The sequence below is a fragment of the Cucumis melo genome, chromosome 8 (genome assembly GCF_025177605.1).
Source record: "Cucumis melo cultivar AY chromosome 8, USDA_Cmelo_AY_1.0, whole genome shotgun sequence".
Taxonomy (NCBI): Eukaryota; Viridiplantae; Streptophyta; class Magnoliopsida; order Cucurbitales; family Cucurbitaceae; genus Cucumis; species Cucumis melo.
In genome coordinates this window covers 5,987,138-6,005,039 of record NC_066864.1, presented here as the reverse complement: position 1 = coordinate 6,005,039, position 17,902 = coordinate 5,987,138, and the positions used below count along the sequence as shown (strand labels likewise).

Genomic DNA, 17,902 nt, shown 5'->3' with positions numbered 1-17,902 from the left:
TTGTCTATCAATATGATCGATAGAATCATATTCAGTATCTATCATTGATAGAATATAAAATTTTGCTATATTTTATCAAATTTGTCATTTTTGACAATTCTCCTAATATTAAATTTATTGATTGAACAATATAATTAACAAAATTTAATAATTCACATATCAATTTCTATAGAATAAGTTATATTATAAAATTCTATAACATGTGTACCTGAATAAGCTAGTTTGTATAAATTGGTAGAAGGTATAGTTTGAACTACGTTTTCAAAAAATGATATTTCGTGTACCTAAATATAAGATAATCGATATTTATTTTAATGGCTATAATTTGTGCTATAATAATCTCCATTTACTATAATAACCCGAACTATAATACTTTGCACCTCAAACACAACACGGACTATAATACCCCTAAACGAGTAAGGTTATGTGTCCATTGTTTTTAATTAAAGTTTAGTAATATTCTATTTTTGTGCTTTCAACTTTTGGTCTTTTTTTTAGTACAATTATTTTGTTATTTTGGTTTCATTTTAGAATTTGTATTTTTAATTTTGATGGGACATTTTTCAAACCCATATTTTGGTTCTTGTACTTCTAAAAAGTGATATTACAGTCCTTTCATTTTTATTTCATTTTTTAGAGACAGAAATGATCATAAATTTAAAAACTATAATGATTAAAATTAATCAAAATTGAAAATATAGTAACTAAAATAAATTTTCAAAAGTATAAGGACCAAACCAACGAAGGTCGAGAGTACAAGATTAGAGTAGCATTTAAACATTTTCATCGAATATAAAAAGACTCTATTTTAATTTCTCCCACAGATTTCATGGGCAAAATAGGCATTGTAGAATTGTTTTAGGGATAAATAAGGAAGTTTACAATTCTCACTTCATAGGTCTCCAAATCAAAATCTTTGGTGGATAACCAAACAAAAATAAAATATCATCTTGCCTTAATTAAAATGAATTGATAGTGTTTTGACTTTTGAGTTTGAGGAATGAAAGAATAGGTGATTCATATACTAATGCTAATGTGTTTTTCTCTTTTTCTTTTCCTTTCCAAGATTAAGGTTGATTTTGTTTCTCGAGTTTAATGATATTTTACAATACAATAACTTTATTTTTGGAAGCTTAACAATATAATCAAAACTAAATTTAGTACTATTTTCTTAAAACTAAATGTAAAGTTTCAAGAATATTGTGTACACTCTAATTGCTATTTAAAATTAAAGTAAAGGTCACAAAATTTTCTATTTTAGGAGTTGGTCAAGAGAGTGATCACTAGTTCAGTTAGGTTAGAGGTTATTAAACTTGGTCGCATAGGTCTTGGCACAAAGGTGATTGTAGAAGTTGGAAGGTAATCGTTAGAGGTGGTCTTCACCATAGTGACTATGGAAGTATTAGAAATATTAGAGAGGAAGGGAATTGTGTATTTTGTAGAAAAGATTATTAATATAACCTTTCCACGTTATTAATATAATCCAAGTACAAATTGAAAATACTCCCAATTAATTTTTTTTTTTGGGTTGATTTTTAATCTTTTTTCGGTTACAAATTTAGAACATAATAATGAAGTCAATAGATTTGTTGTGAGTTGTTATAGGTTTGTAGGAAATTATTCTAATTATATCATAAATATGAAATAAAAGATTTTTATTTGGTAGATATAGAGGTGAAATCCAAACTATGATTTGAAACAGTTAGATTATTAAATTAAAGTTGAAGGTGAGTATAAAAGTAAATTAATTTAGAAAACTAATAATTAATAAGATAAAGAAAGGTTAATGCATGCACAAATGGATCAAAAACTGTTCCAGTTCAATTTCCCTTACTAACTTCAAATCTCAACCATTTTCTCTAACTGACCCATCATTTTAATCTTCATTTTATCTTCTTTAATCTCTTCAAAATTAACCTAAATTAATAAAAAACAATTCCCATTTAATTGCCACTTCAAATTAAGAGAGAAAACACAAAACTCTCTTCGTTTTCTTTCTATGAAAATGTAAAAGGAAAAACAAATCCTCAGTTTGTATTTGTCCAAAGTACCTTCTCCCTTCAGGATTTGCATCCCATAATAACGATCCGTTCTTTTCCACGTGTACGCCTCAGATATTTTCTTTATTACATGTTGGCAATCCTTGTCCACTAGTACTGGCCAATCTCAGCTCGTATTTCCCTCCACATCCAGATTCTTCTTCCCCTATAACTGTCTCCGAGCAGACCTTCGTCTCGAGCATATTCGATAAGCGTTTGCGTCTTGAAAATTTTGATCATGACATCGACGGGAGAAGCTGCAGAAGTGAAAGTTCCGGCGGAGGATGTTGCTCCTGTGGAGGTTGTTCCGGCTACGGAGGAGCCGAAGGAGGTAGAGAAGCCGGTGAAGGAGAAGAAACCTAGAGCTCCGAGGGAGAAGAAGCCTAGACAGTCTAAAGTTGCTTCACATCCACCGTATTTTCAGGTAATTTTATTTGTTGATGGTTTGATTGTGTTGATTTTGATTGTATCGAGTGAGGATTCTGATGAATTGTAATATAATTGCAGATGATCAATGAAGCAATCTCGTCACTCAACGAGAAGAATGGATCGAGTCCGTACGCCATAGCGAAATACATGGAGGAAAAACACAAGGCGGTTCTTCCAGCGAATTTCAGGAAAATATTGGCTCTTCAATTGAAGAATTCCACAGCTAAAGGAAAATTGACGAAGATCAAGGCATCGTATAAGCTCTCCGAAATAGGAAAGAAAAAAGATAAGAACGCAACGAAAGTCGCAAAAGCGAACGCCGAGAAGATAACAAAACAGGCGAGAACGACGAGAACTACTGGAAGGAAGAGGAAGGCGGTGAAGAAGGAGGAGGCGGTGAGTAAGGCGGTGAAGAAGGTTGTTGCAAAGAAACCGAAAAGGTCTACTCCGGCGAAGCCGAAACAGCCGAAATCAATTAAGTCTCCTGCAGCGAAGAGGGCTAAAAAAGCGGTTGTGTGAAATGTAGAGCAGAGTTTAAACAAGTTTGTGTTTGAATCCTCTTCTGTGAATATCTTGGTTAAGAATTACGATCATGTAGTGTGTAGATCTATTTTAGTGTTTTTGCTTCATCTGCAATGAAAATAAATCCTTTCTTGTTATGAATTTCAATGTTCTTGATACGATACATTTTTAGGGATCTCCGATTTGCTGTTTGAATTAGAAATAAGAAGAATGAAATGGAAACCAATGAAATTACGTCCATTATTGGTCGTGTAATTTGTGTTTAGAACATCTTATGACCTATGTGGTTTAGATTTTTAGGATTTTGTTTATCCGTATTCGCAATCTTTTGTAATTCTCTTGGGAGTCCTAAATTACGTCCCCATGCGTCATCATATCCGAATGCACCAACGAAGAAAACAAAACACTTCTTTTACTTTTAGAGAAAATAAACAAAAATCCTCCGAACGGTTCCTACTTCAAATTTTTCCCAATTAATCCTTGTTTGTTACGGGAACGTCAAAACCTCAAACATAAGTATTTTTAACTACCACTTTGTTTTTAATAAATTTGGGACATTGTTGGCATCAAAAATATTCTACCTCTTTTAAAATTGATCAAAATTTCTTGAACGAAAAAATAATACAAAATATAAAGATTAAAAACATCGAGAAGAATTTGAAATTTTAAAATCAATCATTTGATTTGCAGATATTGTTCTTAATATATATTAACACTAAATAAATTTTATATATGTGATGATAATGAAGTTCAAATCTCCTCGTGTCTCAAGTTGAATTTTATATTTAAAAATACAAAATCCAACAAATTAGGGGTGACATGTGCCCGAGGATAGCGGTTTTGAGTAAATTTGGTTTGCATGATTTTGTTTCATTCTTTTCGTACATATTCCTTTCTTTTTTTTTTTTTTCTAAATAGATTCGTTTCCTATCTTTCTATTTTCATATAAATATATATATATTATATAAATTGTGGTGTATACTAATTATCGTCCGAGTGTGCAATTGCATGCATACTTATAAATACAACATATATAATTACTACGACATATACGAAGTCAATATATTTTCATTACATATATACTGTAATATATACCATGAATTAGATCACAATAAGAGTGTTGTTTTAACACTCACACACACGTATATATATTATGACACATATTAACTTCCATTTATATGATTTAGATGCATAGTTTCAAGAAATAAATCAGTGTTCAAAAAAAAAAAAAAAAAATGAAACAAGAAAAAGAGAGAGAATGTGAGATTGGCAATGAATGGGTTTGAAATGGAGAATGATTGAGTAATTTGTATAGAAGGCCGCCGGTCCATTCTTTATTTGGACCTGGTTGAACACTTAATTGGGCCTCCAAGTTTTGTTGGTACTGCCCATAAGATTCTATCTCTAAACGATTGCTCGTCAACTCTTTAACTTTTGCCCTAAACTACGAATAAGAAATATGCTTTTTAAATAGTTATGGTTTTAAAAAGAATTATATTAATTAGGCACTTCTATTATTTAATTTAACTAAGACAAAGTCTCCCATCGGTTGGTCAGAATCGGTTTTTCAAAAAAATCTTCATCAAACCGACTATAGTTGTTTTAGAAAATATCTAAACCGATTAAAACCATAAAGCCGTACCAATTGAACGTTGGCCATCCTTAAACCTTTGAAATTCTTTAAAAGTTATCGTCGGGTTGAATTTTAATCGATCCAATCTTTCCTTATCTTTGATTGACCACCTTTGGTTTTGATTAGTTTTAGTCAGTTGACTCAATTTTTCGATATGTCATATTTATCCTTTATAAAATCTCACCAAAAAAAAAAAGTGTTTAATATCTAACAGTAAAATTGAAACCAAGTTGTCCAAAGTAAAAAATTGAAAATAAAATTAAAAACAACACAAAGATTAAAAATATTTCTTTTTATATAGAAGAGCACTATAAGATTACAAAAAGGAATCGAATTCAAAGCACAATAAACACAATAGAGCATTTGGAAAACATTTTTCATATTAGAACTAACTTAAATATAGTTCATTAATTTGTCATGTGGATATTGGAGGGTAAAATATCAAATATTTCACTCCAATGGTTTGAGACAAAGGTAACCCTTAACATACCTCTACTAATAATATGATATTGCTTATTTTGTTACTCAAAAGGTCTCATAGCAAGATGGTTTAATTTTGATCGTCCTTTATATATTCTCATGATACCCCTACGTTTAGCCAACATGAAACTTTGTTTGGCAGCGATCCCAACAAACATTAGGCATAGAGGTCAATAAGCGCATTAAGAGATCTCAATTAGGTTGACTCTTCTTTAACATCGTCCACATCATACATTAGTCAATGTTTTCTATTAGACATATCCTAACACACTGTATTTTCTTAAAATCTTTGATCCCATCGACAAATCTACATCTTTATTTTGTTTTTATATATTTACCTTCATAATAAATTGCTCTTCTTTTGTTCATGAACATATCTAACATACTATTAGTAAATCATATGTATATTTGTACCATCTTTCAGATCTTGTATTGAGCGTGTGTATTTATTTAAGAGTTACTTACAATTTTAACCATAGAATTTAGAAAAGTGCAATATATAAACTCACTAACCTAGTGACGCCGTTTTGTATTCAGAAAATCTCCTCTCTAATAATATTGTTCTTCCTCTACCATGTACACATAACTAACACACTGTTAGCGAACCATGTATATCTATTGGTGTTTATATTTTTTTTTATATCGATTAATTGTTGATTTTGTAAAATTCACTTTCTTTGCTTGTCAATTTTGTTTCTCCCATATGAGATAAAATAATCATAGAAAGGTGAAAAAAGTGAGGTGAGAAATTCCTAGCTTTATTATATTGTTAAAAAAGAAAAAAGAAGTGAGGTGACAAATAATAGTTGAATGTATGAAATTTTGGTCAAAGTGAAAATGTTATTGAGGTAAGTTATAGTAAGATAAAGAAAGGGTGCAAGTGCAAGCATAAGTGAAATTGCATGGAAAAGGGTTACAAAGTTCAAAAAGAGAAATGTGGCGTTGCGTGCCATCAACCGAATTATTGTTCTTCAAAAACATTCTCCTAAAGCCTCTCGTTTTTGTCAACTTTCATACTCATTGCTTCGTTTCCCTTTCTACTTTTAATTTTCACTCACCAAAAAGCCATAGACCTTCTCCACTTTCTGCACCATCACACAAACACACATTCTTGCTTTTTTGTTTTCTTTTACAACCATCTATCCCTAACCCCCAAAAGCCTATTATTCATCAGAATATATTAGCTATAACCTAGCTACCTCATAACAGATAATAATGTTGCAGAACGTACCACATTTCTTTTTTGCACTCTGTCGTTATTGTTATGTTTAGAACGACAATCGTCTCATTCTAACTATTGTATGTTGTGAATATGTACTTTAGATGGTTATACGCCACCCTTGTTTCTATGTGGTGAACAAAACAACTAAATGTACTTTCGAAATCATCACCAGCAGTGGATTAATTGAAGATTTTGAATAAGTTGATGAATATGTCTTTAGTCATCTAAATCAAAGTTAGACTGCACTTATATATATATCATGCATCATTTCTTTTACAACATAGCAAAAATTTATAATTAAAATTTAGTAATGAATTGATATATTGATATAATAGGAGCCATCTTGATTGTTTAAGAAGAAAGTTAACGTAGTAGGTGAATGAAAAACATGCAAACAAAAACGAAGATAAATTGAAAAATGAATGTTAATTTAAAGCAAAAGGAATAATGTAGGAGTAGTTTGTCTTTTTTTGTAGATAAGAGGGAAAAAGGGTAAAGAAGAGGAAATAGGGCAGTAGGGGAGAAGGAATGGACCAATTTGTGAGAGCTCACTTTTAAAAAGAATGGAAAAAGACAACGTAAGACATGCGTTTAATTTTGTCCATTCAGGAACCGCCCTCCGACATAAACTGCACAACCTCAAAGTTTAACTGCTCCTCCCCCAAACAAAAAGAAAGCTAGAAAAAAGAAAGGTTGCCTTTGTTTCTTTTTCAGACACACAAAACCATGCAGTCACCCAACCTTATACCCTTTTTCTCTCTCTCTCTTATATAATATGCAAGTCACCAGTATGTTATAACATGAACCAAATCAACTGGTAAAAGAGAAAGTGTTAACTAATAAAGACTCTCTATATGATACGATATTGTTCACTTTGGATATATACTATTATGGTTTTGTTTCTTGTTCCACTCCAAAAGATATCATAGATAATTGTCTTCGTTTATATATTCACGATCATTCTCTTATCTAACTAGTAGATGTGGGACTTTGGTCGCATGTAAATGTCAAACTTACGTAATTCATTGACAATGCGTCCATAGCTAGACGACATAGGCAAAGAACTATTTTATCCTTAGAGAAAAATATCATATAGCACCCCTCTAGGAGAGTTGGTTACGCTGTTTGAAAATTGGGCATGGGTTATGGGTATGATATGATAAAGTGGAGTTTGTGAAGGGAAAAAAAGGGAGAGAAGAGGAAGCATGGTAGTGAAAGGGATACGGTATATTAAGCAAAGAGCACGCTAGACAACCAATTGGCCCACCAAAAACACACACACACACACCGCCAAGAGAGACTAGTTAAACTAAAGGGAGAATAGTTAAATTAAATTTTGCATCCCATTGCTTATTGTGGTCGATACCATTCCATATCCATTTAAGTCAATCATCTGATATATGCCTCATTCCCTCTCTCTTTAAAGTCATGGCCTTTTACACATTATTCTCCCTTTACCTCCCTTCCTTCCAACAGAAAGAATGTATGTATGCCCTTTTCCTTCCACTGCTATTTTGAAAAAAGAATACAGTTAACAAGAAAAAAAGATAGGGTTTTGGTCCATGCCCAGATGTGTGTTTTTAAACTTAATAAACAGTGGCTAATATTGGAGAGAAAATATATGAACAAAAGAAAAATGATTTGTGTGTGTGGGGGTGGGGGGTGATGATCATGTTGCTTTCATTGTCATCATGCAAATGTATTTAAACAAGGTCAGGAAGATATAAAAAATATAATTAGTATATCTAGTAAAGGGTTATTGAAGTGTATTTTGAGGTTTTTTAGTACAACAAATGACACCAACTTTAAGATAGAGAATAGATGTCTAAAAGACTTGAGTAATTAGTATATATTTTGAAACAGTTAGTACGTTACGTTACGTTTAACATTAATGGTGATATAAAGATAGCAAATTGAACCAAAACATTCTTTATAAAAATATCAAAATTTTAGATTATATCAATCTATCTATAAATATCTTTTTTACAATAATTTTTTTTATAAAGATCATAAAAAAAAAAACATCAATGTATTAGTGTTTTAATTATGAATATTTGGTCTTTTTTTTACCTTTCAAGTGGAAGGTTCTTCAACATGATTTGAAAATTGGAAGTACATAATGCCATCGATTAATTGAATCCCAATTGGTGTGTGTTTTAATTTTTAGAGTTCAAATGAAACATTGGTTAGTTTCTTCTCTGCAGTGCTCATCTATAACAAAACAATATGGGCCAATATGATGATCATATATGCCACCAATAATGCAACCTCTATTTCGCCATCCTCCTTGGATGCGCTTTTGAATTTCTTCTCGTCTCTATCACACAAGAAATATATACACATCCTATGCGGTATGATATAGTAATTGGTGCAACTCTTTAATTCATTTAGTTGAAACGTAACAATAGAATTTTTAAAGAGAATTGTCCAAAAACCATCCATTTCTATAGGATGATATTATAATCGATCATAGTAGTTTCCATAAAGCACTAAATCCATATTGTCTTCCTCAATCGAAAGATTTTTCTCTAACCTCTCTTTTGGACGGTTTTGCTCTATTATATTTGCTCTCTTTCTTTATTGATCGAGGAAGCTTTTACGAAGTATCCTAGTGCTTTAATTATCTAATGGATGTTTCATATATTTAAACGTCTAGGAAGCGTTTTGAGTTATATATGTTGACTAATAATATTGAACTTCTCTCCCAGATGAAAAATATAAATTATTGAGTTGTAGGGCATGCATGCACACTAGCTAAATAAAACTTGAGCAGTTAAGCATTAGTAAATATTAAATGTTACTTAGGAACTTTTTAATCCAACTCTCTAACAAAAGTACACCAACTTAAAACATAAATAGGATTCAGTCTTAATAACCAGCTACTTTAGGATTTTAAGTGCAAACTTTCCATTTTTATTTTCTATGTTTATGTGAAATTATAATTCCATGTCCATTTTTTTCTTTGGGAAAAATTATTAATTTCTCAGAAATATATGAAGCATTATATATTTTTATATCCTTATTTGGTTTTTGAGTAGAGAGATAGAGATAGAGAGAGAGAGAGAGAGAGAGAGAGAGAGAGAGAGAGAGAGAGAGAGAGTTTTTATCTTCACTCATTCACAACCATATCTTACAAAAATACATTATAGAGATATGATCCCAAGATCCATATAATAACCCTCATAATAACACATTAAAAATATTATCCAAATTAATCATCTCTCCAATTTCTCCTCATTTCTCAAATAGGCAAATTCCAAAATCAGACTCTGAGTTTGAACTCAAGAACCCTTTATACAGGTTCTCTTCATCTTGATCTCCTCTATTCTGCATCAATAATATTGGCATATCTGCTGAATTTATATTATTATTACTAATAATAATATTATTATTAGTATTACTTTGTGCTCCAAACCTTGAATTTCCTTCTCCCTCAAATGCATCTCCTTGACTCAATTGAGAAGCCACAAACTTGTCCAATGCCCTCCAATCCGTCACCTTTGAGTTGGTATTATTATTATTATTATTATTATTATACCTTCTTTTTGTTGGTGGATCTTCTTCTTCATTGCATTCGGACACCAAAGAAATTGAGCTTGATCTCTTGACTAATGGAAGAGATGGACTCTCAAGCTGTGGAAGTTGTACAAATGAATCATTATATTGTATGAACTTCACATTCTCAGTTTGTTCCATCTCTTGCTTACACATGATGTTATTATGCTCCAACAACCCGTGTGGCGACAATGCTTGCCTTGAGATGAGCTCAAGTGGATCGATTGCCGAGCACACTCCACTCGGTTCGTCATAGAAATAGCTTGAATCCCATCGCTCGACCACCGACGTCTTTGATTGTCCGGTGGTTCGCTTCTTGAATGCCCTACAAACCACCCATCCTTCTTCCTGAAAATTAAACTCAACCAAATTAGCTAAAACCCTAATGAACTTTTTTTAAAGAAAAGTTTATGTATATAGGGAAAGATAACAAATATTGTGGGAATAAATAAAAGATGGTAAGAAGATGAATGGTATTCCAGAAGGATAAATAAAGTAAAGGTTTGGACTTTTTGATATTAACTTTTGGTGAAGCTCTTTTATGGATGTTTGGTTATAAAGTGATGAAAGTGGGAAAAAAAAGTCAAAAGATGATAAACTAGGAAAAGGGATTGGGGGAAATTGTCTTTTATTGACACACAGGAAGGATTTAAATGACATTGAAAAGAATATAAATTCAAACACAAAACAATTATATGTATTTATTTGTAAGTATTAGCTTTTGACTTATGGAGTTGTTGGTGGGGGAATCATCTTTATGGAAATAGTCTTCTTGTTAAAACAACTATACATTTAGTGGACTAATTATAGAAACCAAAAGTTGTCCCAATTCCTCATTTTTTGTTTTTGATTTTGTTTTTGTCATTTTTTCAACACAGTTTAAAGTAGTGAAAGTCATAAGTTCTTCATGTTCATGAAGATCAACTGATCATGAGGTTAATTTGACATATTGATCATATTGTCTGTATAAAGTTAAAATGATGTGCAAAAAGGACAATTTTTACTACTGATCAAAATTTGATTTCCAATACAAAAATTACAAATTAGAGAGAGAGAGAGAGAGAGAGAGAGAGAGAGAGAGAGAGAGAGAGAGAGAGGAAAAACTCATTGAAGTCTACTTAGCATGAATGATTGGAAACTATAGATGAAAAAAAAAACAAAACTTTCTTTTTGTTACTTTACTTATATAAACATCATGATTTGTAACTGTATCTAAAAAAATTTATTGATCTTATTATTCTAAATTGATCTTTGAGTAACTTCTTAAAGAGGTTTAGTAGAAGAGCTTACCTGGGGAGGGTTATTCTCATCGGATTCTAATCTATACTCATGCATGATCCAATCCGTCTTTTGACCATTTGGAGCTCGACCTCGATAGAAAACGAGGGTTTTCCTCATTCCGATGAGCTTATTCTTGTCATAAACAGCTTTGTCTCGCCCGGTTGCCTTCCAGAATCCAGCCAATGTAGCTCGATTCGTCCTCGTCCCCGTCGGATATTTCTTATCCTTATGACTAAAGAAGTACCACTCATTTTGCTCTTCATAACCAATCCAACATTTCTCTGCCCATCACAGAACATATATAATTTTAGACAAAAGATATCTTAGGGTTTCTTAAAAAGGAAACCCTAATAACGAAAAAGTTATGAACTTTGATTAGTAGATGTTACCTTGAAGATCCCATGGCTCAATCCTGTAAAGATCTATATCTTTAATGACATCAAGATCAATCTTTTGTGAAGCTACCTTCTTCCTTAGATAATATCCAACGAGTTCTTCATCGGTTGGATGAAACCGAAACCCCGGTGGAACACACGACGACTCCATAGATTCCATCATCTCTAGTAGCTACTATAACTGTTTATTTGTGTTGTCAAATTACTGCATCAAATTCATCCCCAACAAACACAAATATTAATTCTCTCCGCATGCTGTAACCTCAATCATCTCTACACTATTACCAAAATCACCTTATGATTATAAAATGAATCAGAGCACTAATTTTTGTTTATATAAAGAAAAACATAAACAATGGATCGAAGAAAACAAGTAGAGAGACAAAGGATCAAATGACTTGTGTGTGTGTGTGTATATATATGTAGGGGTTGATATGGAAATTGAAAAAAAGGAAGGAAATTGACGAATGAGGTGAGGACAAGTGGAACGAAGGATAATGATAAGTTCATTTGGTGGTGAGCAGCGAGACACCCCACCATGTTAATCTCTTAGAGGAAAAAAAACCGCGTGTGGTATAAACAAAACCCATTATATCAGAGACAATGATTCTTCCTTTTTTTTTCTTGGGAAAAATAAAATTGTGGGGGAGGAGGTGAAAAAAAAAGTAGATGAAGAAATGATGAGAGGTAGGGTATTTTTGGAAAAATTTCAACTACAACCTACTTTCGTTTAAATTACCGTTCAATATAAAATAATATATCATCTAATGACGCGATATATCGATTTAAAAAAGAAAATTAGGAATGAGAAAACGGAGAAGGAAAAGAATTTTGTTGGGTGTCAATGATGCTGTCTTGTGTTGGTGAATGGTGAGAATGATAACTCAGGAACGGGGTCTCATCCATTGCTATAGCCATAAACAAAATTTAAAATTTAAATGATTTATTTATTTTCACTCTCTGTGATTATGAAAAGTAGTGATTGGAGTCTGGAATTAATTAATAATGTGATGAAGAAGAGCATTAATTGTATTTTAAAACCTAAAAAAGGAAAAAGAACGGGGGGGGGGGGGTGTAAGGATGACGTGATCAGTAATCACAAATTAGCACGCGGTTCTCGAAAGTGAAAAGACAAAAAAAGAAAGAAAGACAATGGGTTTGTGTCTGACTTGAAAATGCGTAATGTCTAGTTGTCGAGAATTTTGAAGGCAGAAACTGTAATAAGAAACCTCGAAAATACCAAACCCTAATTTAAACCTAAATAGTCTCAAATTCATGTCCCATGTCTTTGTTTTCTGCCACTTCTATCATTAACTATATATATATATATATAACATGCTCTGAAAATTAATATTAAAAATCTATATACCTGGGTAAGAAAACAAAAACAGAGGCGGAGGCGATGGTGGGCGATGGAGGTGAGACGGTGGCGGAAGTGGTTGTGGCCGTGGGTGGAGTGTGGAGGGAGGAGGGGGATTGTGTAATTTGAAGGAGTAGTGTAGGGGAGGAAATGGGGAAATAAAGAGAATATAAAAGGAGAGGTTTAGGGTAGTGTGTAGGGTCAGTGTCTTGCGCATGGCTTGATGGCTGTCCCCAGTTCGATGACGTCTTTTTTTTCTTTTTTTTCTTTTTTTTGGTTTAAAAATACTTTACTTTTTATTAATTTTTTAAAATTTTTATTATGTGGGTTTTGTTTATTTTTGGTGGTAAAAATGTGAAAGGAAGGAGTGCTTTTTGTTGTTAAGTACGTTTTTATTATTATTACTATTGTCGTTTACGATATGACTTAAGGTTTCGTTTTCCGCAACTAATTTTTGGTCTTCAAGTTTGTTTCATGACGTTTACATTTCATCTTTGTTATATCATTACCAATTTTCACTAATTACTTACTTCATATTATTCTTCTTCAATCCATTATCATTATTATTAGTTCGTTTCTTTACGTTGTCACTTGAGGGTCTTTTAATTTCAATTTCTTCTCTAAATAAGTTAGAAATAAGTTAATGTAGTTCACATTTGATTATTATATATCTAATATGTGTATTTTGTTCTAGCATCATCTCTATATTTTTTGTATTAATGTCGATTAAGAAGCTTTATAGTATTTGACTCTCATCTCTAAATGGGGAGATATTGTTTATTTAGTTTCCTCTTGGTGATTTAATTTTATTTTATATATAACTAGGATTTATCTACTATGACTTTAAATTGGAAGGTTTTTCTCTTGCCTTTCACCTTTCCATCTTTTCTTTATTGTATTGATCAATAAGCATGTATATTCACTTTTGTGGTAATAGATTCTTTTCTATTGAGTTCAAGACTTAATAAGGGTGTTATAGATGTGTCGATTTAATTGAGATATTCTGATTTACTTGCTATAATTGTAATCTCCAAAAAAATCTATTCTAAATTTTATTCGTAAAAGTAACACTGCTAATTGTTGACTTAAATGTCACCGGTGAGCATAACATCCATACACTATTATATCTATTGTAGATTTCAATTTTCATCAAATATTTGAAGGAATATCTACCCAAGATATTTATAATTTGAAAATGTTCGAATGCAAGTCAAAACTAATTACTAAAGTCGTTTTTGTTAGGATGAGAAGAAAAGAAAAAAGAGATAGTTGCATGAGTTTAAAGTGTGTGTGATTTAGATGTTGGATTAATGTTTGGTTCGTTTGTGTGTCCTCCTTTGCTAAAAAGTATGCCTAGAGAAACTAACATTCTTTGGTTCTTGTTTTTCTCTTTGTATTGATGATTACTTTCCGTCCTCATTATTTTGGTTGCCACACAATTCTTCTTGTTTTCTCAACTATTTATCAAATTATAAAGGTGGTGGCAATTTAAATGCTACTTTTTATCCATCACAATTATTCCTTTATAATTACAAATAAAATAAATACAATTTACTCTTTTGTTTTTAATAATTCATTGTATTCTTCTTGTATATTTCATTATTTTTGTTATTTATGCTATTTTTAGATGTATAACTTATTAACTAAATTAATATTCGGTGTTATTTAAGGGTAACAACAAGATATATACTATATGTCTATTTTATTAACTTAGTAATTATCTCCAAATGTTTTTATCTGTTTTTTTATTAAAAAAAATTCGGTCAAATATTCTTAAAACATTTCTTCTATAGTTATCAAATTTTGTTTCGATGAGGAAAAGAAACTAAAATCTTTTTTTTTTTAATTAAAAAGTTTAAAGCATGTATTCATCTATATCGTTCTTCAAATTTCATACGTAAATATTCACGTGAAACTTATAGTTATTGTTTTAATAAAACTCTTAAGTTTTTGTAACTCAATTGATTCTAGTTTTTATTATGGTTACTTTTGTAAGAAATAGTACCGGTATGAATGAATACATGTACAAACTTATTCAAATGTCAAATTAATTCATAAAATTTATTATTAATATTCTTGACTTCATTATTTTCTAAGAAAACCCAAACTTAAGTTTAAATTGACTCACTAAGAAATGTTGTACTTAATTGATTCAATTATAAGTCTTGTATAAATAGAAAGTAGCAAATGGTATAAATTCAAAAAATATATTTGAAATTAAGAACTAAAGATATTAATGTATGCTAGCTTGATCACCTATTCTTAGCTACTCTATAAAAAAAAAATAAACAACCAACGATATATTTTGTTTGTTTTGACTACTAAAGAGATAATTGGATCCAAACAACCACTAATGTTAATTATATCTTTCATATATATATATATATATGTGTGTGTATATATATATATATAGTTTATTTTAAATTAATATATTAATATAAAAATAAAATATCTTTCCAAACAACCTTTAAGACTAAGAAACAAGAAGCTTTTTTTGAGGAAAAAAGTTCAAATAAATTTCAGAACACATGTGAACCTCTTCTATACATATAATCCCCTTATGCTGATATACCACTGTGATGATTATAGAAGTTGAAAGAAAAAAAAAAAGTAGTCATCATTTTTCTATAGAAAACAATTATTCCAAATTAAATTTGGTTAATGTATTTTACATCTATTTTATTCCCCCAAGTTTTAAATAAAATACCATCTTTAATGTGTCAATAAATTAAAAACAAAAAAAATTAATATCCATAGATGAAAATTTGAGAAAATACAAAGAAGCATGAACGTTGGCATAAGAAGGATGCCACGTAATGCCGCCAATAGCCGACCATCCACGCTGGAGGGGTGACATGGCTTTTGTGAGTTTTGATGCAGAATGATATTGTCACTCGAAGGGTTACGAAAGTAACGTACAAAGCAGTAGTCAATGGATTCGCGTTAGGGGTATTTCGGTAAAATTCGGGGGTGGTAGAATTCCGGCCAGCAAATGATTTCTCGACAAGTATTTTGGAGAAGAAAGGAACAGTTGTCTAGTAAGAAAAAAAGGAAATTTAAAAAGAGAAAAAGAAAACAAAAATAAAGTTAAACGAGTACGTTGAGGAGTGCAGTGAGTGCAACGTGTCAGTCAATGGTTGGTGGAGTGTGTTTTTACTTTACGTAGCACATAAACAAAGCAAACGAAAATAAATTTAAAAAAAGAAGAAGAAGAAGAACAAGAAGAAGAAGAAGAAGAAGAAGAAGAAAAGAATTTCGAAATAAATATCTGGTCAATAAATATTTATTTCCTCTGGCCAATTGGAACCCCACGGACGGGGATCATTCCTTTCTGTGCCCTCTATTTTTGTTCTGTAATTATTTCTTTATTTTTGGGGCTAATCTTATGATCATTTTTTTTAACTTCTTGTTTCTATTTTGTAACAAAGAGATTCAATTATAATAATCTTTTTCTCCTTTTCTTTCAACTTTGTTTTTTTTTAAAAAAAAAATTATAAGAATTTCAATGCCGTTTTCCCACTCTCTGCTCCTTATCTTTTGCAGATAAACAATTTTACATTTTTTTGGTTCATAAATTATGCCCAAAAACATCAAATTAGATATAGGGGTTTGTGTCATTTTTGTTTTTATAATTTTGGTAAAATTATTACTTCCATGCTCGTAGAGAGAGGAAAAAAGATCATAATTATCGCTTATATTTTCATGTCTCTTCGATAGAAGATGAGAATTTATGAATCATAGATGGTTATGGAATACCCTTTTTATAATTATCGTCAACTAAAATAAAGTTAGTAATTAAACATTTTATATCCACATAAGTTACGAGCTCTCTCCCTCTCATATCATCCAAATTGGATTACAAAAAGGATTAATTCAATATAAAATAAGTAATCATAAATATATTTGCTTCCGATGGTAAGTCAAAATCCCTACCTAAAGTAAATAAATTTTAGAATAAAACTTGAATAATATTACATAAAATTGAGGTAATTGGAGTGGTTTTGTGTTGAGAGATTTTATTAGACCGTAAGTAATATTATTAGTATTAGTAGTAAGTAATTAAGGGCAGTGGTCCTTTGCGTGGGTACAAGAAAAAGCAAAAAATTTGATGAGCAAAGAAAATAAAAGAAAGGGGGGAGTGGGGAATGTCCGACATGTCGTTTTATGATCTGATTATATATAATGCTAAGTTATCAACGTCAGTTGCTATCAAGACAAGGATTTATCAAGGGTCGGCATGTCCATGGTCTCACTATATCTTATTTATTTATATCTAATTAAAGAAATGTTATCTTTTTAACTTCATTTTTTTTCTCTTCACTATATGCCTTTCCGCCAAAGAATTGACTCTTTAATCCCACCATATAAAATCCATCATTTTAATTTCACTTTGTTAATTAACCAACTATGCCTTTTCAAGTGTGACAACCGTCTTACCAATCAATTTCTTCTATTTCTCTACTACACATTATTATTTTAAATGGGAGGAGGATCATTATAATTATAATTAATTCCATTTCTAAATCAATTATACCTCTAACTATTAATTTTGTCTTTCTTTCTTTGCCAATTGAGTAGTTTCAATTTCAAACTTTTTGAGTAGTTGCTGTAATTTAAATATTATTAATTGCATGTTTTATTTCCTTTAGATATCTTTACAAGGACATGGATTATTATATATTATCTCCATATCAACAATACTTGCCTCGCCCTACGCCTACACTTTAACATAGTAAATAAAACTAATGTTGATATTTGGATATGCTTCTTTCTTTTCCAAATTAGTATGATAAGTTAGAGGATATGCATCCGAACATTTTTATTGGATGAACATTTTCTTAACAACTTCTATTCATCCCGCAAAGGATATATCATTAAGCATGAAGGAAAATAAAAAGTTCAGAAACTAGAGATAAACTTAAATACAACAAGACTAAAGATTACAAAAACCATATGGATATTAATAACGATATAAGCGGAACTGTA

The 17,902-nt window shown here is 30.9% G+C and overlaps 2 protein-coding genes across 2 annotated transcripts; one reads left to right on the top strand and one right to left on the bottom strand.

Annotated features, from left to right (window-relative positions):
* Positions 1–1,822: 1,822 nt before the first annotated feature.
* Positions 1,823–3,131, top strand: LOC103485111 (histone H1). Its single transcript, XM_008442579.3, has 2 exons — positions 1,823–2,463; positions 2,547–3,131. The coding sequence occupies exons 1-2, from the start codon at positions 2,278–2,280 to the stop codon at positions 2,985–2,987; spliced, it is 627 nt and encodes a 208-aa protein (XP_008440801.1). The 5' UTR covers positions 1,823–2,277; the 3' UTR covers positions 2,988–3,131.
* Positions 3,132–9,418: 6,287 nt separating this feature from the next.
* Positions 9,419–13,054, bottom strand: LOC103485110 (NAC domain-containing protein 37-like). Its single transcript, XM_008442576.3, has 4 exons — positions 12,926–13,054; positions 11,551–11,761; positions 11,171–11,442; positions 9,419–10,228 (listed from the first exon to the last, which is right to left on the bottom strand). The coding sequence occupies exons 2-4, from the start codon at positions 11,717–11,719 to the stop codon at positions 9,560–9,562; spliced, it is 1,110 nt and encodes a 369-aa protein (XP_008440798.2). The 5' UTR covers positions 11,720–11,761; positions 12,926–13,054; the 3' UTR covers positions 9,419–9,559.
* Between the last annotated feature and the right edge of the window lie 4,848 nt (positions 13,055–17,902).

Excerpts from the sequence above, each read along its gene's own strand:
- LOC103485111 (XM_008442579.3), top strand. The coding sequence starts at position 2,278 with ATGACATCGACGGGAGAAGCTGCAGAAGTGAAAGTTCCGGCGGAGGAT. Across the intron at positions 2,464-2,546 it reads CACATCCACCGTATTTTCAG|ATGATCAATGAAGCAATCTC; the intron begins GTAATTTTATTT and ends ATATAATTGCAG.
- LOC103485110 (XM_008442576.3), bottom strand. The coding sequence starts at position 11,719 with ATGATGGAATCTATGGAGTCGTCGTGTGTTCCACCGGGGTTTCGGTTT. Across the intron at positions 11,443-11,550 it reads TGAGCCATGGGATCTTCAAG|AGAAATGTTGGATTGGTTAT; the intron begins GTAACATCTACT and ends TGTGATGGGCAG. Across the intron at positions 10,229-11,170 it reads ATGAGAATAACCCTCCCCAG|GAAGAAGGATGGGTGGTTTG; the intron begins GTAAGCTCTTCT and ends TTTAATTTTCAG.